We start from the raw sequence: 15,920 nt of genomic DNA, 5'->3' as shown, positions 1-15,920 counted from the left end.
AACCTATTTTCGAAACATGTTTTTAAATATGCAGGGCAAAGCTTTTTAATGTTCCAGTTGAAGACACAACTAATTTGATTGAAAAAAATTTTTCTAACACAGACTGCAAAACTAAGAAATGGATCTTACCATAATAAGAACAAAAGGAGACATTAATAAGGCTAACAGAAGACTACATATTGTATGAATCTGTTTACATATATATAGCTTGAATGTAGGCAAGACTAATTTATAGTGTTTAGCAGACAGGAGAGCAGTTATCTTGGGGCATGAGGGAGTGACTGAAAGGGTGGTCCAAGGGGGATTTTGGGAATCTGTACCTAGACACGGGTATTCACCTTAGGAAATTTTACTGAGCTGTATTCTCAAGGTGTGTGCTTTTCTGCATGTATGTCAGACTTCAATTAAAAAGGCACATGAAAAATAAAAAAACATACCAAGTTGAGTGAAAAACTCCCAGAAACCCAATAATCTAAAGAAGTACTTACATGTTTTCCCATTACAACAAAGCACAATGTCGTTTACCCAATCGGTATGGTGTTCCATAGATGCTATATATGGATCTTGCTAAAATAAAAAGAAAAATTGTGAGAATGTCACTAGTTTACATTAGAGGACAAAATATATATTATAAATTATAGATATGTTTGCATTCTTCAATTAACGTGACCCGTTACTCTCGGGTCGTAAAATTGACAACTGAATTCAGAGTACAATTTTATCAAACAGTTGATGCTTCTGTATTACAGATGTGAATAGAAGTTTTGTTTCAGGAGTTTTATTACTGACGAAAGCCCGGGTTCCTAGGGCAAATGCTTACTTTTTACGCCTCGAGTGAGTGAAGGCAACAAGATCTGGGCTAGGCACCGCACGTGACACAGAGCGCTGCAGGCAGGGGTTTCCTAGGACAGGACGTGAGCAGATCTGCAGGCTGGCGGCGTCTGAATCAGTGGTGGTGAAGGCTCACCACAGACACAGGTATGAAAATGAGGCTGATGAAAGCGGAGAGGAGCCCAGCCTAACCCCCTTCTGCTGTTTTGACTTTCTGGATTAATGTCTTCCTCATGGTATCTGCAGTCCTTCAGAAGGCTATAAGAGTACTCCCCATGCTACCGTATCAATTCAGTAACTTGAGATTCTTCCACTCCTCTCTCTTGGCTTAATTACCGGGAGTTAAAGAACAGTATTTCATTACATGCTACACCCAACACTTCAAGGGGGAAGAGAACAGTTCTCTACAAGTCTATCTGACAAGCGATGCTACTCAGTCTCGTGGTAAAATGAAGACCGGAAAAAAGATGTCTAAGGGCAGGATGGGTAGGTTTCCTAGATTCTTTCAGGCTTAAACTTTTTTTTTTTTTTTTAAATATGAAATTTATTGTCAAATTGGCTTCCATACAACACCCAGGGCTCATCCCAACAGGTGCCCTCCTCAGTACCCATCACCCACCCTCCCCTCCCCTCCCTCCCACCCCCCATCAACCCTCAGTTCTCAGTTTTTAAGAGTCTCTTATGTTTTGGCTCCCCTCCTCTCTTTTTTCCTTCCCCTCCCCCCATGGTCTTCTGTTAAGTTTCTCAGGATCCACATAAGAGTGAAAAGATATGGTATCTGTCTTTCTCTCTCTGACTTAATTCGCTTAGCATTAACACTCTCCAGTTCCATCCACGTTGCTACAAAAGGCCATATTTCATTCTTTCTCATTGCCAAGTAGTATTCCATTGTGTATATAAACCACATCTTCTTTATCCATTCGTCAGTTGATGGACATTTAGGCTCTTTCCATCATTTGGCTATTGTTGAAAGTGCTGCCATAAACATTGGGGTACAAGTGCCCCCATGCCTCAGCACTCCTGTATCTCTTGTGTAAATTCCTAGCAGTGCTATTGCTGGGTCATAGGGTAGATGTATTTTTAATTTTTTGAGGAACCTCCACACTGTTTTCCAGAGCAGCTGCACCAGTTTGCATTCCCACTAATGATGCAAGAGGGTTCTGGTTTCTCCACATCCTCGCCAGCATCTATAGTCTCCTGATGTGTTCATTTTAGCCACTCTGGCGTGAGGCGGTATCTGAGTGTGGTTCTGATTTATATTTCCCTGATGAGGAGCGACGTTCAGCATCTTTTCATGTGCCTGTTGGCCATCTGGATGTCTTCTTTAGAGAAGTGTCTATTCATGTTTTCTGCCCATTTCTTCACTGGATTATTTGTTTTTCAGGTGTGGAGTTTGGTGAGCTCTTTATAGATTTTTGGATACTAGCCCTTTGTCCTATATGTCATTTGCAAATATCTTTTCCCAATCCGTCGGTTGCCTTTTAGTTTTGTTGATTGTTTCCTTGGCAGTGCAGAAGCTTTTTATCTTCATGAGGTCCCAATAGTTCATTTTTGCTTTTAATTCCCTTGCCTTTGGGGATGTGTCAAGTAAGAAATTGCTGCGGCTGAGGTCAGAGAGGTTTTTTCCTGCTTTCTCCTCTAGGATTTTGATGGTTTCCTGTCTCACATTCAGGTCCTTTATCCATTTTGAGTTTATTTTTGTGATGTAAGAAAGTGGTCCTTTATCCATTTTGAGTTTATTTTGTGATGTAAGAAAGTGGTCTAGTTTCATCCTTCCGCATGTTGCTGTCCAGTTCTCCCAGCACCATTTGTTAAAGAGACTGTCTTTTTTCCACTGGATATTCTTTCTTGCTTTGTCAAAGATTAGTTGGCCATACGTTTGTGGGTCTAGTTCTGGGGTTTCTATTCTATTCCATTGGTCTATGTGTCTGTTTTTGTGCCAATACCATGCTGTCTTGATGATGACAGCTTTGTAGTAGAGGCTAAAGTCTGGGATTGTGATGCCTCCTGCTTTGGTCTTCTTCTTCAAAATTCCTTTGGCTATTCGGGGTCTTTTGTGGTTCCATACAAATTTTAGGATTGCTTGTTCTAGCTTCGAGAAGAATGCTGGTGCAATTTTGATTGGGATTGCATTGAATGTGTAGATAGCTTTGGGTAGTATTGACATTTTGACAATATTTATTCTTCCAGGCTTAAACTCTTGTGAGTGTTTTCCGTAATTTGCCTGAAATACTGTAAGTTCCCAGAATGGTGACATTCCAATTCAAATGTGAGCTCCAAAAAGCATTTCAAAGTCCTATTTTCTTAGTTTCTATGTTTCTGACACCGGGCCACCACTGTTTCCGTTGGTCACAAAATTCAAAACCCACAGGACCAAAGTCCACTTAAAGAAACATTATCCAGCAACCGTGCAAAGCAGTGGCTCTTTTTCAGACTGCACATCAGACTTGCAAAGCTTGCTAGAGAGACACGGACTTTTAAAACCACAAGGTCAAGCACCAGGGTTCTGAAGTTAAACTGTGCTCTAATTCTCTGTCACCTACTAGCTATTTAAGCATGGGCTTCTCTGAGCCTATCTTCCCAGCGATGAAAATGAATCATAACAGCTGCCCTGAAGGTTGATGTGAGAGTTAAAACCACACTGGATAGGAAAGTGCTAAGACTGTCTGGTACATGGCTAGGGGCTCTAAATGCTCCTTCTCCTTTCCTGAATCTTCCTTTCTATGTCATTGACAATACACGCATTCAAACAAAATACAGGAACAGTTCCTTTCCATCTGACTGGGGATTTGTCTTTACATAGATTTAAGTCCTGTTCCCTGTTTAAGAAAACAGACCTTCAATCTCCCGAAGAAGTGGAACATGTTGTCTTTATACTTTTATATCAACTTTCTATTAACGAATGAGGCCTATTGATTTTTTTGGGGGGTACCCTACTCACTTTTAAATAAAGAAACCAAATGTTTGTTCAAGATTAATTATAAATGTAAAAGCATATTCGACCTTTTTTTTTTTTTTTCTTTTAAAGCACTGACAAGGGTTGCCAAGACGCTTTTGGGAAACATACTTAAAACAGAAAAATAAATTGTTGAGAGTAATCCTCCTACCAGACAAATCTCTCTGTTCTTTTGTAGGAGAGAGCTCTTCTCACACACCTAGTTTATGGAGTCCCTACCTTAGCTAAAACACTTTTGAATACTCTCCTACGGGTGTTTTCTCAGAGGCTTACAGAATTCTGGTTGCGGTGTACCAAATACCTCACTGCTCAGAGATTAAGTCTGAAACTGTGGAAGGTGCCACTTGGACAGACTACAATTTACTGAGTAAATGTGAAATGTGAAACTCAATCCCTGCCTTACCTTGTGCTGATTGACACTCCATATTCTTATGATGGAGTCTCGACCGGCCGTGAAAAGTCTGTTCAGTGCGGGATCCAGCTGCAGGGCGTTGACTCCATTTCGATTGTACTTCTCTACTTCATCTCGAATAACATAGGAAACCTGAGAAATACGTCCAAATTTGCTTTTTATAAAGTTGTAAGACATGCGATAACAATATGTAGCCTACTAGTGGCCAATCTGAAATTCAAAATCCCTTGTTTCCCAATATAAAACTTATTTTTCAACCCGCTGAGATGCTGAGGAGTGGAGAAGAATGACACCAATAACAGCCGAGTCCAGGATGAGCACGAATGAAGCTAACTTCCCGCAACTTCCTAACCAGACTCTTCCCCAGTGTTGTCTCTCGAATCCACTTTCTACAAAGCAGTTGTAAACTGGAACGTGTCTCACCGCTGCTCAAAAACCTCTTCAGTTGCTCACCCTCCTAGACCCGTCATTTGACCCGAACTCCTCTACTGGTCTCCAGTGCCTTGTTCATCTCTCCTGCCACCCATCTTTGCACACTCTGCTCGCGGTTCTTACACACCGTGCCTCCAGACCATCGGTGCCCCGGCCCCTCTGTGTGGAAGCTCTCCTTCCTACTCTGCCGCAGTCTTTACACGTGTTTAGATGACGCTTCCTCAAAAGGCCTCGTCTGACCTGCCAAACAAAGTGAGGTTTTGTGTTCCTGTAATACACTAACCCCTCCCTTCAGAGTACCTGGCCTTACTTCGCCGCCGTCGGTAACCTGTCTGATCACTGTGAAAACCCAGGAGAATCAACCAAAAGCAATTACAACTAAGAAAAAGGCAGCCAAAAGCGAACTGTTTCTAATCTAATGAAATAACCAGTGAAGACAAAATTGGGGGGGAGGTACTTACAATAGGAACAAGAACGAATACCCAGAAATATATTTTGCAAGGGAGACACATAAGCGGCAGGACAAGGTATGTAAAAGAACGACTTGAATAAAGGAGACATGCCGTACGGGAAGATTCAAGATTAATAATTCTTGCCTAAATTTGTGAATTTGGCCCAACTTTGGTCAGAATCCTGCCAGATTTCTTCCTAGAAGACAAAGTACATATAGTATACTGTCTCTGAGGGAATACCCAGTCATTTTTAAGAATGAAAAGATATTCTTTAGAGATCTTAAGAGGTATTATTGTAAAGCTACTAGAATTACAATGGAGTACCACCACAGGAATATAGAAAAAAGGATCACTAGAATGAAACAACATTTGGAAACATATTTTCCTGTTACAAATTTTTAATTTTTGATATAAACATAGTATGTCAAATGAATGAGGGCATGATAAGTCATTTCATAAATTATCTAGGAGCATCTAATGATTCCACCGGGAATAATTATATCCTTTCTCCAAATCTGAAACCAAAATGAATTTTTATATGAACTAAAGATTGAAATTTAACAATTTAATCATAAAAATACTTTTTAAAAAGACAGGCAAATATTTATAATCTCTAGACAGAGAAGGTTCTGCTAACATAAAAAGCAACAGGGTAATCTTTTCAAAGAAAAAGGCCAACGCGGCTATGACCAAACACGAGTCTATACCTTGCGCATGTACACAACTGTTCGCAACAGCATTATTCACAACAGCCAAAAAGTGGAAACAACTCAAATGTCCACCAACTGACGGATGGATAGACAAAATGTGGTATATCTGTGCAACGGAATATTATTCAGCCATAAAAAGCAGGGAAGTATTGACATAGCTTATGACACAGCCAGAATCTTAAAAACATTATTAGGCTAAGTTAAAGAGACCAGTTACAAAAGGCCACCTATTTTATTCTATTTATATGAAACATCCAGACAGGTAAATCAATCTACAGAGAAAGAAAGCAGATGAGGGTTGCCAGGGGCTTAGAGGAGAGGAAAATGGGGGTGACTACTAACAGGTATGATGTTTCTTTCCGGGGTGATAAAATGTTCTGAACTAGGTGATCAATGCACAATGTTGGGAGTTTACTAAAAAGCACTAAATTGTATACTTTAGCAGGGTGAACTTGTAAATTTTATCTCAATACAGCTGTTATTTAGGAAAAAAAAACCTGAATGTCAAAAAATAATATGAGTAAGGTTAAAAGGCAAACATCTAACTGAGAGAATAATGAAACAGATATGAAAGACAAAAAGTTCACTCTTGAGAACATACTAAGCATCCTTACAAAACAGTAAGAAAAAGTCAAACTCCTTAACAGAAAGAGGAACAAAGATCACAAAGGGGAAATTTTTAAAAAAGAAAAGAAAATGGCCAGCAAACGCATAAATAAAGTCACAAAACAGGCCAGGGTTGTATGCACAAAGACAACAAGACTGTTGTTTTTGGCCTAGTCTTTTGGGTACAAGTAATTGTAATAGAAATTTGCAAATGAGCTTAAATTGAAAAAAAAAGAAAGAGAGAGAGAGAGAGACAATTTAACATAGAGATACAAGGATATCTATCAGAGCCCAAGGGCAAGAAATATATATAGTCGTGACTCATAAGAGACATTTTAAAATAAAATCATGGCACTTCTCTGTTGAAGCCTTCCGAAGATTTTTCACTGCACTGAAAGTCCAAATTCCTCACGTGCTTCGGATCTATCCTGTGCCTTCACACTCACCTCTAACTAACTCCCCCCAGCGTGTTTCATGAGAGTCACCCCAAACTCCTTTCTGTTCCTCCGATACAACAAACTCTTTTACTGTTGACTGTGCCAAGAAGATCCCCTGAGTCTACAACACCCACAGGAATACCCTCCCCCTGGCTTTTATCTGCTTTTATCTTGTCTGGCTCACCCTGGCCCTTCGTGTCTTAGCAGAAAGGTCACCTCTTCCGAAAGGCATCCCCTGATCTCCTTCGTCACTTACCCTACTTATTTCTCCCGTGGTTCTTACCACACTCTATATTTCCCTTTTTTTTCCTTTTATCATTAAGTTTCCTATGCTTTGAGAAAGCCCTTTCAATCTAGAAACTTGTGGCACTTCAGCTCTGAGAAACTTTCTTGTATCAAATCATTAATAATGATCTTTGCTTCCTTTGCTCCTTCTTAAATTCCCATCAATCAGATGTTGGAACTTTCTTTTTTTTAATTTTTAAACAATGTCTGTTTTTGACAGAGAGAGAGAGAGAGAGAGAGAGAGAGAGAGCAAGCACAGGAGTGGAGGAGGGGAAGAGACAGAGACACAGAATCCGAAGCAGGCTCCAGGCTCTGAGCTGTCGGCACAGAGCCCGACGCGGGGCTCGAACCCACAAACTGCGAGATCATGCCCTGAACTGAAGTTGGACGCTTAACCTACCGAGCCACCCAGGCTCCGCAGATGTTGGAACTTTCAAACTGATCCTTCATCTTTTATTCTATATCATCGATCTTTGCCCTTTTGTTTCCTTTTGTAGTACCTCCTTTACTAGTTTTTAACTATTATTTTTTTTTAGTAAATTTCAGTATGATGGACAAAACAGAGGTGGTATCTTCGAAAAGGAAATGACTTGGTAAATTATGGCACATCCGTCCTAGGTGGTCATTAAAGAATCAACATGAACTATACACACTGAAATGCTCCAAGACCTATTACAGTAAAACCTTGTTGTTAAAGAAAAAAAAATATTGGCTGTAGAGATCAGGAAAACAGGATTCAGGTCTTTTAACAAACACGGATGAAGCATCCACCGGTGGCCAGGCTCGATTCTAAATGCTGAGGATCTTGTGAGCAAGCACAGAAGTCCGCTTGGAGCTTTCGTTCTAGTGGGGGCTGAGGCTAGAGAATATAAGTCACAGCAAGTTAAGTGACATTGGCTGCCTTCCCCCTGCAGGATACAGGCAAGCTGTGTAGGCAGATGAGATGGAAGTAAAAGAAAGAGAAAAGCAGAAGGTACTGGAGACAGAAGCAATGAATGAGTGAACAACGTCCTGGAAAAACTCATTTAGACAGAGTCAAGAGTACACGCAAAGGCAGAGAAGAGGAAGACTCTTATCTTAAAAAAAAAAAAAAAAAGGGGGCAAGGCAAGGAGCAGAGGGCACTGTAAGAATTCTGCAAGGAATGGGAAGATAGACCTTCGGTAGGAACTACGCATTTTGGAAGAGACATGTAAAGGGACTGACAGGAAGAAGACTAGGGCAGTGCCCTAGCAGGAAGTACCCAGCCAGACTACCCTGTAAGTATTTGTAGCTGGCTCAATAAGTAAGCACTGTTTGATTAACTTGTCTAGCAATTATGTGGGACCCCAAAACAAAGAAATCAGAGTGAGGACGATCCACTAAAGTTCATGTGGTAATACCCCTAGAGTATTTGGTAATGTGTCAGAGGGCAGAGGAAACACTATCCTTCATTATTTTATTTCAAGATAATCAGATTAGTTTTCTATCGCTGAGATATACATTACTACACATTTAGTGGTTTCAAACAATTCCCATTTATTATTTCACAGTTCTGAAGGTCAGAAGTCCAGGATGAGCTTGGGTAGGTCCTCCGCTTAGGGTCTCTCACAAGGTCTAAACTGATTGGTCAAAATTTGATTGGTCCGTTCCTTCTCCGAGGCTCTAGGACAGTTGGCTTCTAAGCTAATTCAAGTTGCAGGCCTGCAGGCCGTTTCCTTGCTGGCGGTCAGCCAGGGGTCCATCCTTGCTCCTAGAGGCTGCCTGCAATCCTTCTCAAACTTTCTACGTGCCCTCTCCTGCAAAAGAGGGACTCTCTCGTGCCTCAAATCTGACTTCTGCGTCCAGTGGGAGAACATTCTGTTTTTAAGGGATCATATAATTAAATTGGGCCTGCTGGGATAATCCAGGATAATCCCCCCTTTAAGGTCTGTAACCTTAATTACATCTGCAAAGTCCTTTTTATCATGCAACATAACATATTCACAAATTCCAGGGATTAGGGCATGGGCATTTGCTGGGGGAGGGGGGATTCTGCCTATCACAGTAACAATTTTTTATATGAAAACAAATATAGATGTATCATGTAATAAGTACAAAATTCACAATATTTTTAAGAAAAGAAGGGGTACTTGCCGGCATTTCAGGCTCACAATGGAGGCACTCTGAGCTATTACCCTGCACCCCGCCCCCCCCCCCCCCCCCAGTGTGCATTGACTCACCTCCAGCTGGATGTCTAACAGGCATCTTAATCGTGCCATTGCCCAAACCACGCTCCTAACAGTCCTCTCCAAACTAGTTTTTCCCAGTCTTCCTCACTGAGAGGCGTTAACGGCAACTCCATTCTTCCAGTCGCTCGGGCCAAAAACCTTGGTGCCATGGTTAATTCAATTTGTCTCATCTCACATCCTGTCAGCAAGTCTAGTCTTGCAAAATTTAACTACTTCTCACCACCCCGTGTGGAGCCACTATCACATAGCATCTGGATTTCTTTTTGTTTTCCTGTTCATTTATTCATTCTGAGGGAGAGAGAATCCCAAGCAGGCTCTGCGCTGTGTGCCTGCCAGTGCTCCCCCCTTCCCGATGCGGGGCTCGACCCAGCGAACCCGTGAGACCACAACTGGAGCCCAAATCAAGAGCTGGACGTTCAAGTTTAACCGACTGAGCCACCCAGTCCCTACCCACCCCCACCCAGGTTTCTTGAACAGCTCTTGGTCCCCCTGCTCTGCCCCTGCTCTAAGTATAGCCGCCAGGCTGGTCCTGTTAAAACACAGATATATCATGTATATTCCTCTACTCCAAATTCGCCAGGGCTTCCCAGCTCGCTCAGTGTAAAAAGCCAAAGCCCTCCCTATGACCCGCAGCGCTCCTAAAAGATCTGGCCTGCAACGACCTCTCTGATCTCATCGCCTGCTCCTCTTCCCTCACTCATTCCATGCCAGCCACAAAGGCATCTCGAGCACTCCACAAGCAGGCCAGGCACATTCCCACTCGGGACTTCTGCATTTGATGTTCTCACTGGAATGCTCTCCCAGATGGCAATCTCATTTCCTTCAGCTCCTTACTCAAAAGGCAGCCTCTCAGCAAGGCCTTCTCTGGCCACCACCACTAAAATTTCACTTCCCCCTCCGCTGCTCACCACTAACCATTTTTTACATCTGAAACTTATTTTCCCCCACATTATCTTACGGAAATTTCAAACACATATAAAAATCGAAAGAATTACACAGCCAGTGTCTGTATACCCACATCTGTTCTACAATGAACACTGTTTATGTTTGCTTTATCTCATACCCATCCAACCATATGATCTGCTATTTTCAATGCGTTTCAAAATAAGTTGCACATCATCAACATCACTTCCCCGAGTACTTCAACGTGTATATCACTGTCTAGACTCCATTATTTATTTATGGCTTTTTTTTAGTGGTTCCTTTTTTAAGGTAGAATTTACATACAACGAAATGTAGAAATCTTAAGGGTACACAGATACTTCTGACAAACGCATGTATCTGTATAATACAAACCCCTACGAAGACATACAGAACATCATTACCACCCTAGGAAGCTCCCTCCTCTGCTTCCCAACCTCTACATGCCATTTCTAGGCAATCTAGAGCTCACCTTTTTTCACCATAGATTAGTTTTATCTGTTCTAAAACAATCCGTAAGTGGAATCACACAGCTCTTTTGTGGAAGGATACTTCCAGCTATCCAGGTTAAATCAGGTCAAATTTGGCCAAGAAAAACTGGCCAAGTTTCAGTAATTCTCACATCTGTTTTCCCTGTTCAATCCTGTGGCTGCTTTCACAGCCACATATACGATGGCTGAGTTGAGTGGCTATGACACAGTAATGTGGCCTGCAAAGCCTAAAATACTTACCATCTGATCCCTTAGAGAAAAAGTTTATTGACCTCTGTTCCAATGGATGCCACAGTGGTACAATTTTTTTTTTTTTTTTTTTACTATCCATCCTGTATAAAAAGTAACTCATCTTGGACATCTGGCTAATTTGTAAGGGTCTTTCCTTGAGAAGCCAGGATTTGGATTCACTGTACTTCTTTTAAAAAGTCTCAAAGATTAAACAACCAACCCAAAACTGGGACTCAGACTCAGAAGTAAGGACCCACACTACCTTTGAATAGGTCTGGAATAACTAAATATTTAGCAGAGAAAGAAGGTAACTACTGACAGAAGAGAACTTGGTTGGTTGCCTCTCCATTCCCCATTTCTGCTCCTAATATTTTCCTTCAGGCAAGCAAATCCTAGAAGAAAATGTACAGGAGCTACTTAAGACTCTGTAATCTTGGATACCGTGTGAAAGGACATGAGGCTTGGGATGGGACGGCCAAGTGGAAAGGCCAAAGCTGGGAGTTTGGGAATCGAAGAGAACTCCTAAGCAGCCCGATGGTAGTTTCTTAGGTTAGAGAGTCACAGTGAGCCTGCTGGTTCAAGATTTGCATGAAACTAGAACTACCTCTTGAGTTTTCATTTACATGAGCCAATACATATCTTTTATTATGGGAGCCGGATTAACTTGGATTTGGGGTCATTTCCAAGGAAAAGAGTCCTCCTGTTAATGGAAGGCCAAGTATTTATATGTTTGAACCATCACTGAGTACTATGGCATAGTCAGCATAGTTGTTTCTCCTACACCAGTAATAGTAGTGACAACCTCACCCCAAGAATTCTGAAGCAGGTGAGGAAAAAGGTCATTGTTGAAGGGAAGATGGAGAAAAGGGGGGGGGGGGGTAGAGAGAGAGAGCGTGCACGCATATGCGTGACAACCAAAAGACTCAGGTTTTGGAAAATCGTAACACCAAGGGACCACCAGGGAGTGAAATGACTTGCTTTGATACTTTACCAGGAAAAAAATCTGCATCATATATCTGAATTCACCAATTTGATAGTCTGATGATGTTTTTGCCAATCACAAATCCACCCCTACCCCTCATACTCACTTTCAGGCTTTTTAGAAGTTGAAAATGGTAAGACATGTGTTCATTCTTCATTATGTATATAATTAATAAGCAGTATGCTTGGACCCCTCTCCACTGTCTATTTATCAATATTATAAGTCTCAAGGTTCTTTTTGGCCTACAATTTAATCACGAAGCTCAGGGCTACTGCCTCTTGGTACAAGACACAGACAGCCAAGAGGCACAACATATTTATGTAGCCATGTATATGTTTTCCAAAATGGAAAGATTTTATGAGAACAAAGAATGTTTTAAAAAGCTCAAAAATATAAAAGTTAATGCATATTTTAAAATAAAAGATATCCCATTTCCTGCCTTACCCATAATCACATAATCTAAAACAGAGATAATCACTGTTAATAGCTTTTCAGACTTTTGAAATACATTATTTCCTTGTGGAAATGGGACTATGTAATGTTGACATTTTTTTTACTTCTGGACACTTTTCCTTTTTAGTAATACAGACTGAACTTATCTTTTTAACAACTATAGATTAATCCACTACATACTGTACCTAAGTTACCTGCCAAGTGACTACCGATAGACATTTAGATTTTTTTCACAATGACAGCATTCCAAAAATAAACCCGCTAGCACAGCCAGAGAAAGATATATGCATATGTGCTTCTGTTTTTTAAAAATATTTTTAATGTTTATTTTTGAGAGAGAGAGACAGACAGACAATGTGAGCAAGGGAGGGGCACAGAAAGAGGGAGACACAGAATCCAAAGCAGGCTCCAGGCTCACAGTTGTCAGCACAGAGCCCGATGTAGTGCTCAAACTCACAAACCACGAGATCATGACCTGAGCTGAAGTCAGACACTTAACTGACTGAACCACCCAGGCACTCCTGTACTTTTGTAAAACAGACGAGGAATTGCTGGGTCAATGGGAATGTGTATTTAAAATTTTGACAAACAGCAAGATACTAAACAAATATTATGACATTTAGAATTAAAAAAAAATCACATAAGTTGGGTACACACGCACAAGGAGGTATAGAACATTGGTTTTCTTTCTTTTTTTAATTTTTTTAATGTTTATTTATTTTTGAGACAGAGAGAGACAGAGCATGAGCAGGGGAGGGTCAGAGAGAGAGGGAGACACAGAATCCGAAGCAGGCTTCAGGCTCTGAGCCATCAGCACAGAGCCCGATGCGGGGCTCGAACTCACGGACTGTGAGATCATGACCTGAGCCGAAGTCGGACGCTCAACCGACTGAGCCACCCAGGGGCCCCAGAACATTGGTCTTCAACCAGGGGCAATTTTGCCCTCCAGGGAACATTTGAAAGGATCTAGTCATTTTTGGTTGTTGAAACCGGGAAGATGGTAACATCTAGTAGACAGAAGCCAGGATAATGCAAAACAACTTACAATGCATAGGATAAACCCACCCCCTCTAATAAAGAATCATGCAGCCCAACGTGCCAACAGCACACAGAGTAAAAAAAAAAAAAAAAAAAAAAAAAAACTGGTCTAGGATTATATATCAAATGGTCCAAAGTAGCATTCTTTGAAGAGTAGAGGACAATTATCATCTTTACCTTTATATTGTTTTGTGGGGTTCTTTGGCAACAAACATGCACTAGTTAAAAAAAAAAAAAACACTTCCATAAATAAAAGTTCTCTCTCACGTTGAGATAAAATCAATCTCTGTAGCTTCTCACATTGGTTCTGTCTCTTGGGGACAAATTCTGAAAGCAGCTAATAAGATTCACGGAAGATTTCTTCATCAGACTAATCTTAGCTCTGCTGAATGCTTTTCATAGGACATAGTTTTAGGTTACTTCACCAATCTGATGGCTAGACCTATCAAGAACAAGGTACTAAGTGCTGGCCCCCAAATTGTAGTTTTGTACTCTGATCAGCAAAGAATGGAATTATCTCCCTCGTTAAACATGTGATGGCTCACATTCAGCTTATTAAAACATTCAATTTTTCCATACATACTGTGGTGAATTTACATTTCCTCATCTTGCACTTTTATATTACTTTTTAATTTTTTTAATGCTTATTTTTGAGAGAAAGACAGAGAGAGAGAGAGTGAGTGAGCAAGCGGGGGCGGGGGGGGGTGGGGAATCCAAAACAGGCTCTGTGCTAACAGCAGAGAGCCTGATGGAGGGCTCAAATCCATGAACTGTGAGATTATGGCCTGAGCTGAAGTCAGACACTTAACTGACTGAGCCACCCAGGCACCCTTATATTGCTTTTTAAATTTACATACAAGAAACTGAGGTGGCTGATTAACTCTCCTTTATTTACTACCTTACGGTGTACCACTCCAGTGTCTAGAATACAATTAAGACAAGTTTGAGTTGCATTTTAGTCAGGAGCAGTCATTCTCACCCACCTGGCTTGGATGCTGGGGTTATATAATCCCATTACTGGTGCACTTAAAAATCACCTAACAGGGTAAGCAATTGTAGATTCTAACTCAGGACACTGCATTGATCAATGAGATCAATAAAACAAGTAAACTGCCCAGAAGACTATGGCCTACAGCCAGTAAGGGTTACCTTACTGAAGATAAGGGTTTTTGTTTGTTTGTTTGTTTGTTTGTTTGTTTTTACCTATTACATACTCGATTTCAACCTGTAGATCTACATACGCAGTGTTCCATATTACTTATTCCTATACAGTCTCAATTCTTTGCACATCTTTGGGACTAAACTAAGTGCTCAGGAAATGTTTAATGCGTAAGTATACAAACCTTCACTCCTACATACAATCCACCTGCAGGCAAACACCTGTAATAGGGCTTTTACTCCTCGCACCGTTTAAAATAATAGGTAGCAATAACTCTTAAACGTACCCAAAATAAAAGTGGATTCACGAAGGCATAAAGCACACACCGAAGGGTTGGATAACTCTACGCTTGGAGAATAAATTACAGAAACAGGAAAGAAAGACTCGAGGATGCACAAGATGAAAAAAATTAATAAAAATGATCGTTTCCCCACTAACACTGGCACACTCCCACGTCGTTTCCACCTCACAAGGGACAAAGCTTCCGGGGGGGGGGGGGGGGGACGGTCGGGAAGGCAGGGGGCTTCCGAGCAGAATCCTCCGCAGAAACCCCGCAGGACCGTGGGCGCCCCGCTGCCCCGCCACGCCCCCGCACAAGCCCACTCCGTGGCCTGGAGGCCTCTGCTCAGGCGCGGCTAGGGCAGAGCGCTTTGAAGAAAAGCAAGGGAAGGGGGAGGCAGGTGGGCGGGGATCGAGCCCATCCAGATCCCGCAAGCCCACAAGAGAGCTGCAGACCCGCAACCCTGGGCTCCGAACCGCGCACCCGAGGGTCCTGGGACCGGGCCAGGCGGGCCCAGCCAGCCGCCCCCCGCCCCTTCCTCAAGCCGTTAACGCCGCGGCCCCACCCCTCGCCGCTGGCTGCGCCCCGTCCCGCTCGCCCCAAGACGCTACCCTGGCCGACCGCGGCCCGAGGCAGCTGCTCGTTGGAGGTGGGCCCGGGGCCGCAGGCCGCGTCCGGGAGGTCGAGGAGCGGGGCTCCCATACCTGCACTTTCCTCCGCCCTGCCGTGTTCTGCCGGTGATGGGCCGCCATCTTGCATGTTGACACTCCTACGTCACTTCCGGAAGTGTCTGGGACCGGGCGGATGTCCCGCCTCTTCCCCTTTAGCCAAGGGCAGGTGGTGGAGCCAAAGTTGGCCTGGCCTTGTGCTCACCTGATGCTGTTTGTCCGTGTGGCCGGCGGCTCTCTGGTGAGGTAGAAGCACCTAAAAACCGTTGTGTGGTGTCGTGGTGGCGGAAAGAGCGCCGCTTTCTGAGCCGAAGGAGCAGTCCGACTCCAGCTCCGTGGCCTTAAACCATGGCTTGCGCTGCCCTCCG

General features: G+C 42.4%; 1 protein-coding gene across 1 annotated transcript in view; it reads right to left on the bottom strand.

The window, feature by feature from the left end:
• The window catches only part of WDR48 (WD repeat domain 48), a 43,657-nt gene extending 27,987 nt beyond the window's left edge, over positions 1-15,670 (bottom strand). Inside the window, exons 1-3 of the mRNA XM_047873917.1 lie at positions 15,589-15,670; positions 4,191-4,331; positions 489-567 (exon numbers count right to left, since the gene is read on the bottom strand). Of these exons, the coding sequence (XP_047729873.1) occupies positions 489-567; positions 4,191-4,331; positions 15,589-15,636 (268 nt within the window). The 5' untranslated portion in view covers positions 15,637-15,670. The remainder of the gene's footprint in view (positions 1-488; positions 568-4,190; positions 4,332-15,588) is intronic.
• Positions 15,671-15,920: the final 250 nt, after the last annotated feature.

This window comes from Prionailurus viverrinus, chromosome C2 (assembly GCF_022837055.1).
Source record: "Prionailurus viverrinus isolate Anna chromosome C2, UM_Priviv_1.0, whole genome shotgun sequence".
In the NCBI taxonomy this organism is placed as follows: Eukaryota; Metazoa; Chordata; class Mammalia; order Carnivora; family Felidae; genus Prionailurus; species Prionailurus viverrinus.
This window is presented reverse-complemented; position numbering and strand designations above follow the sequence as displayed.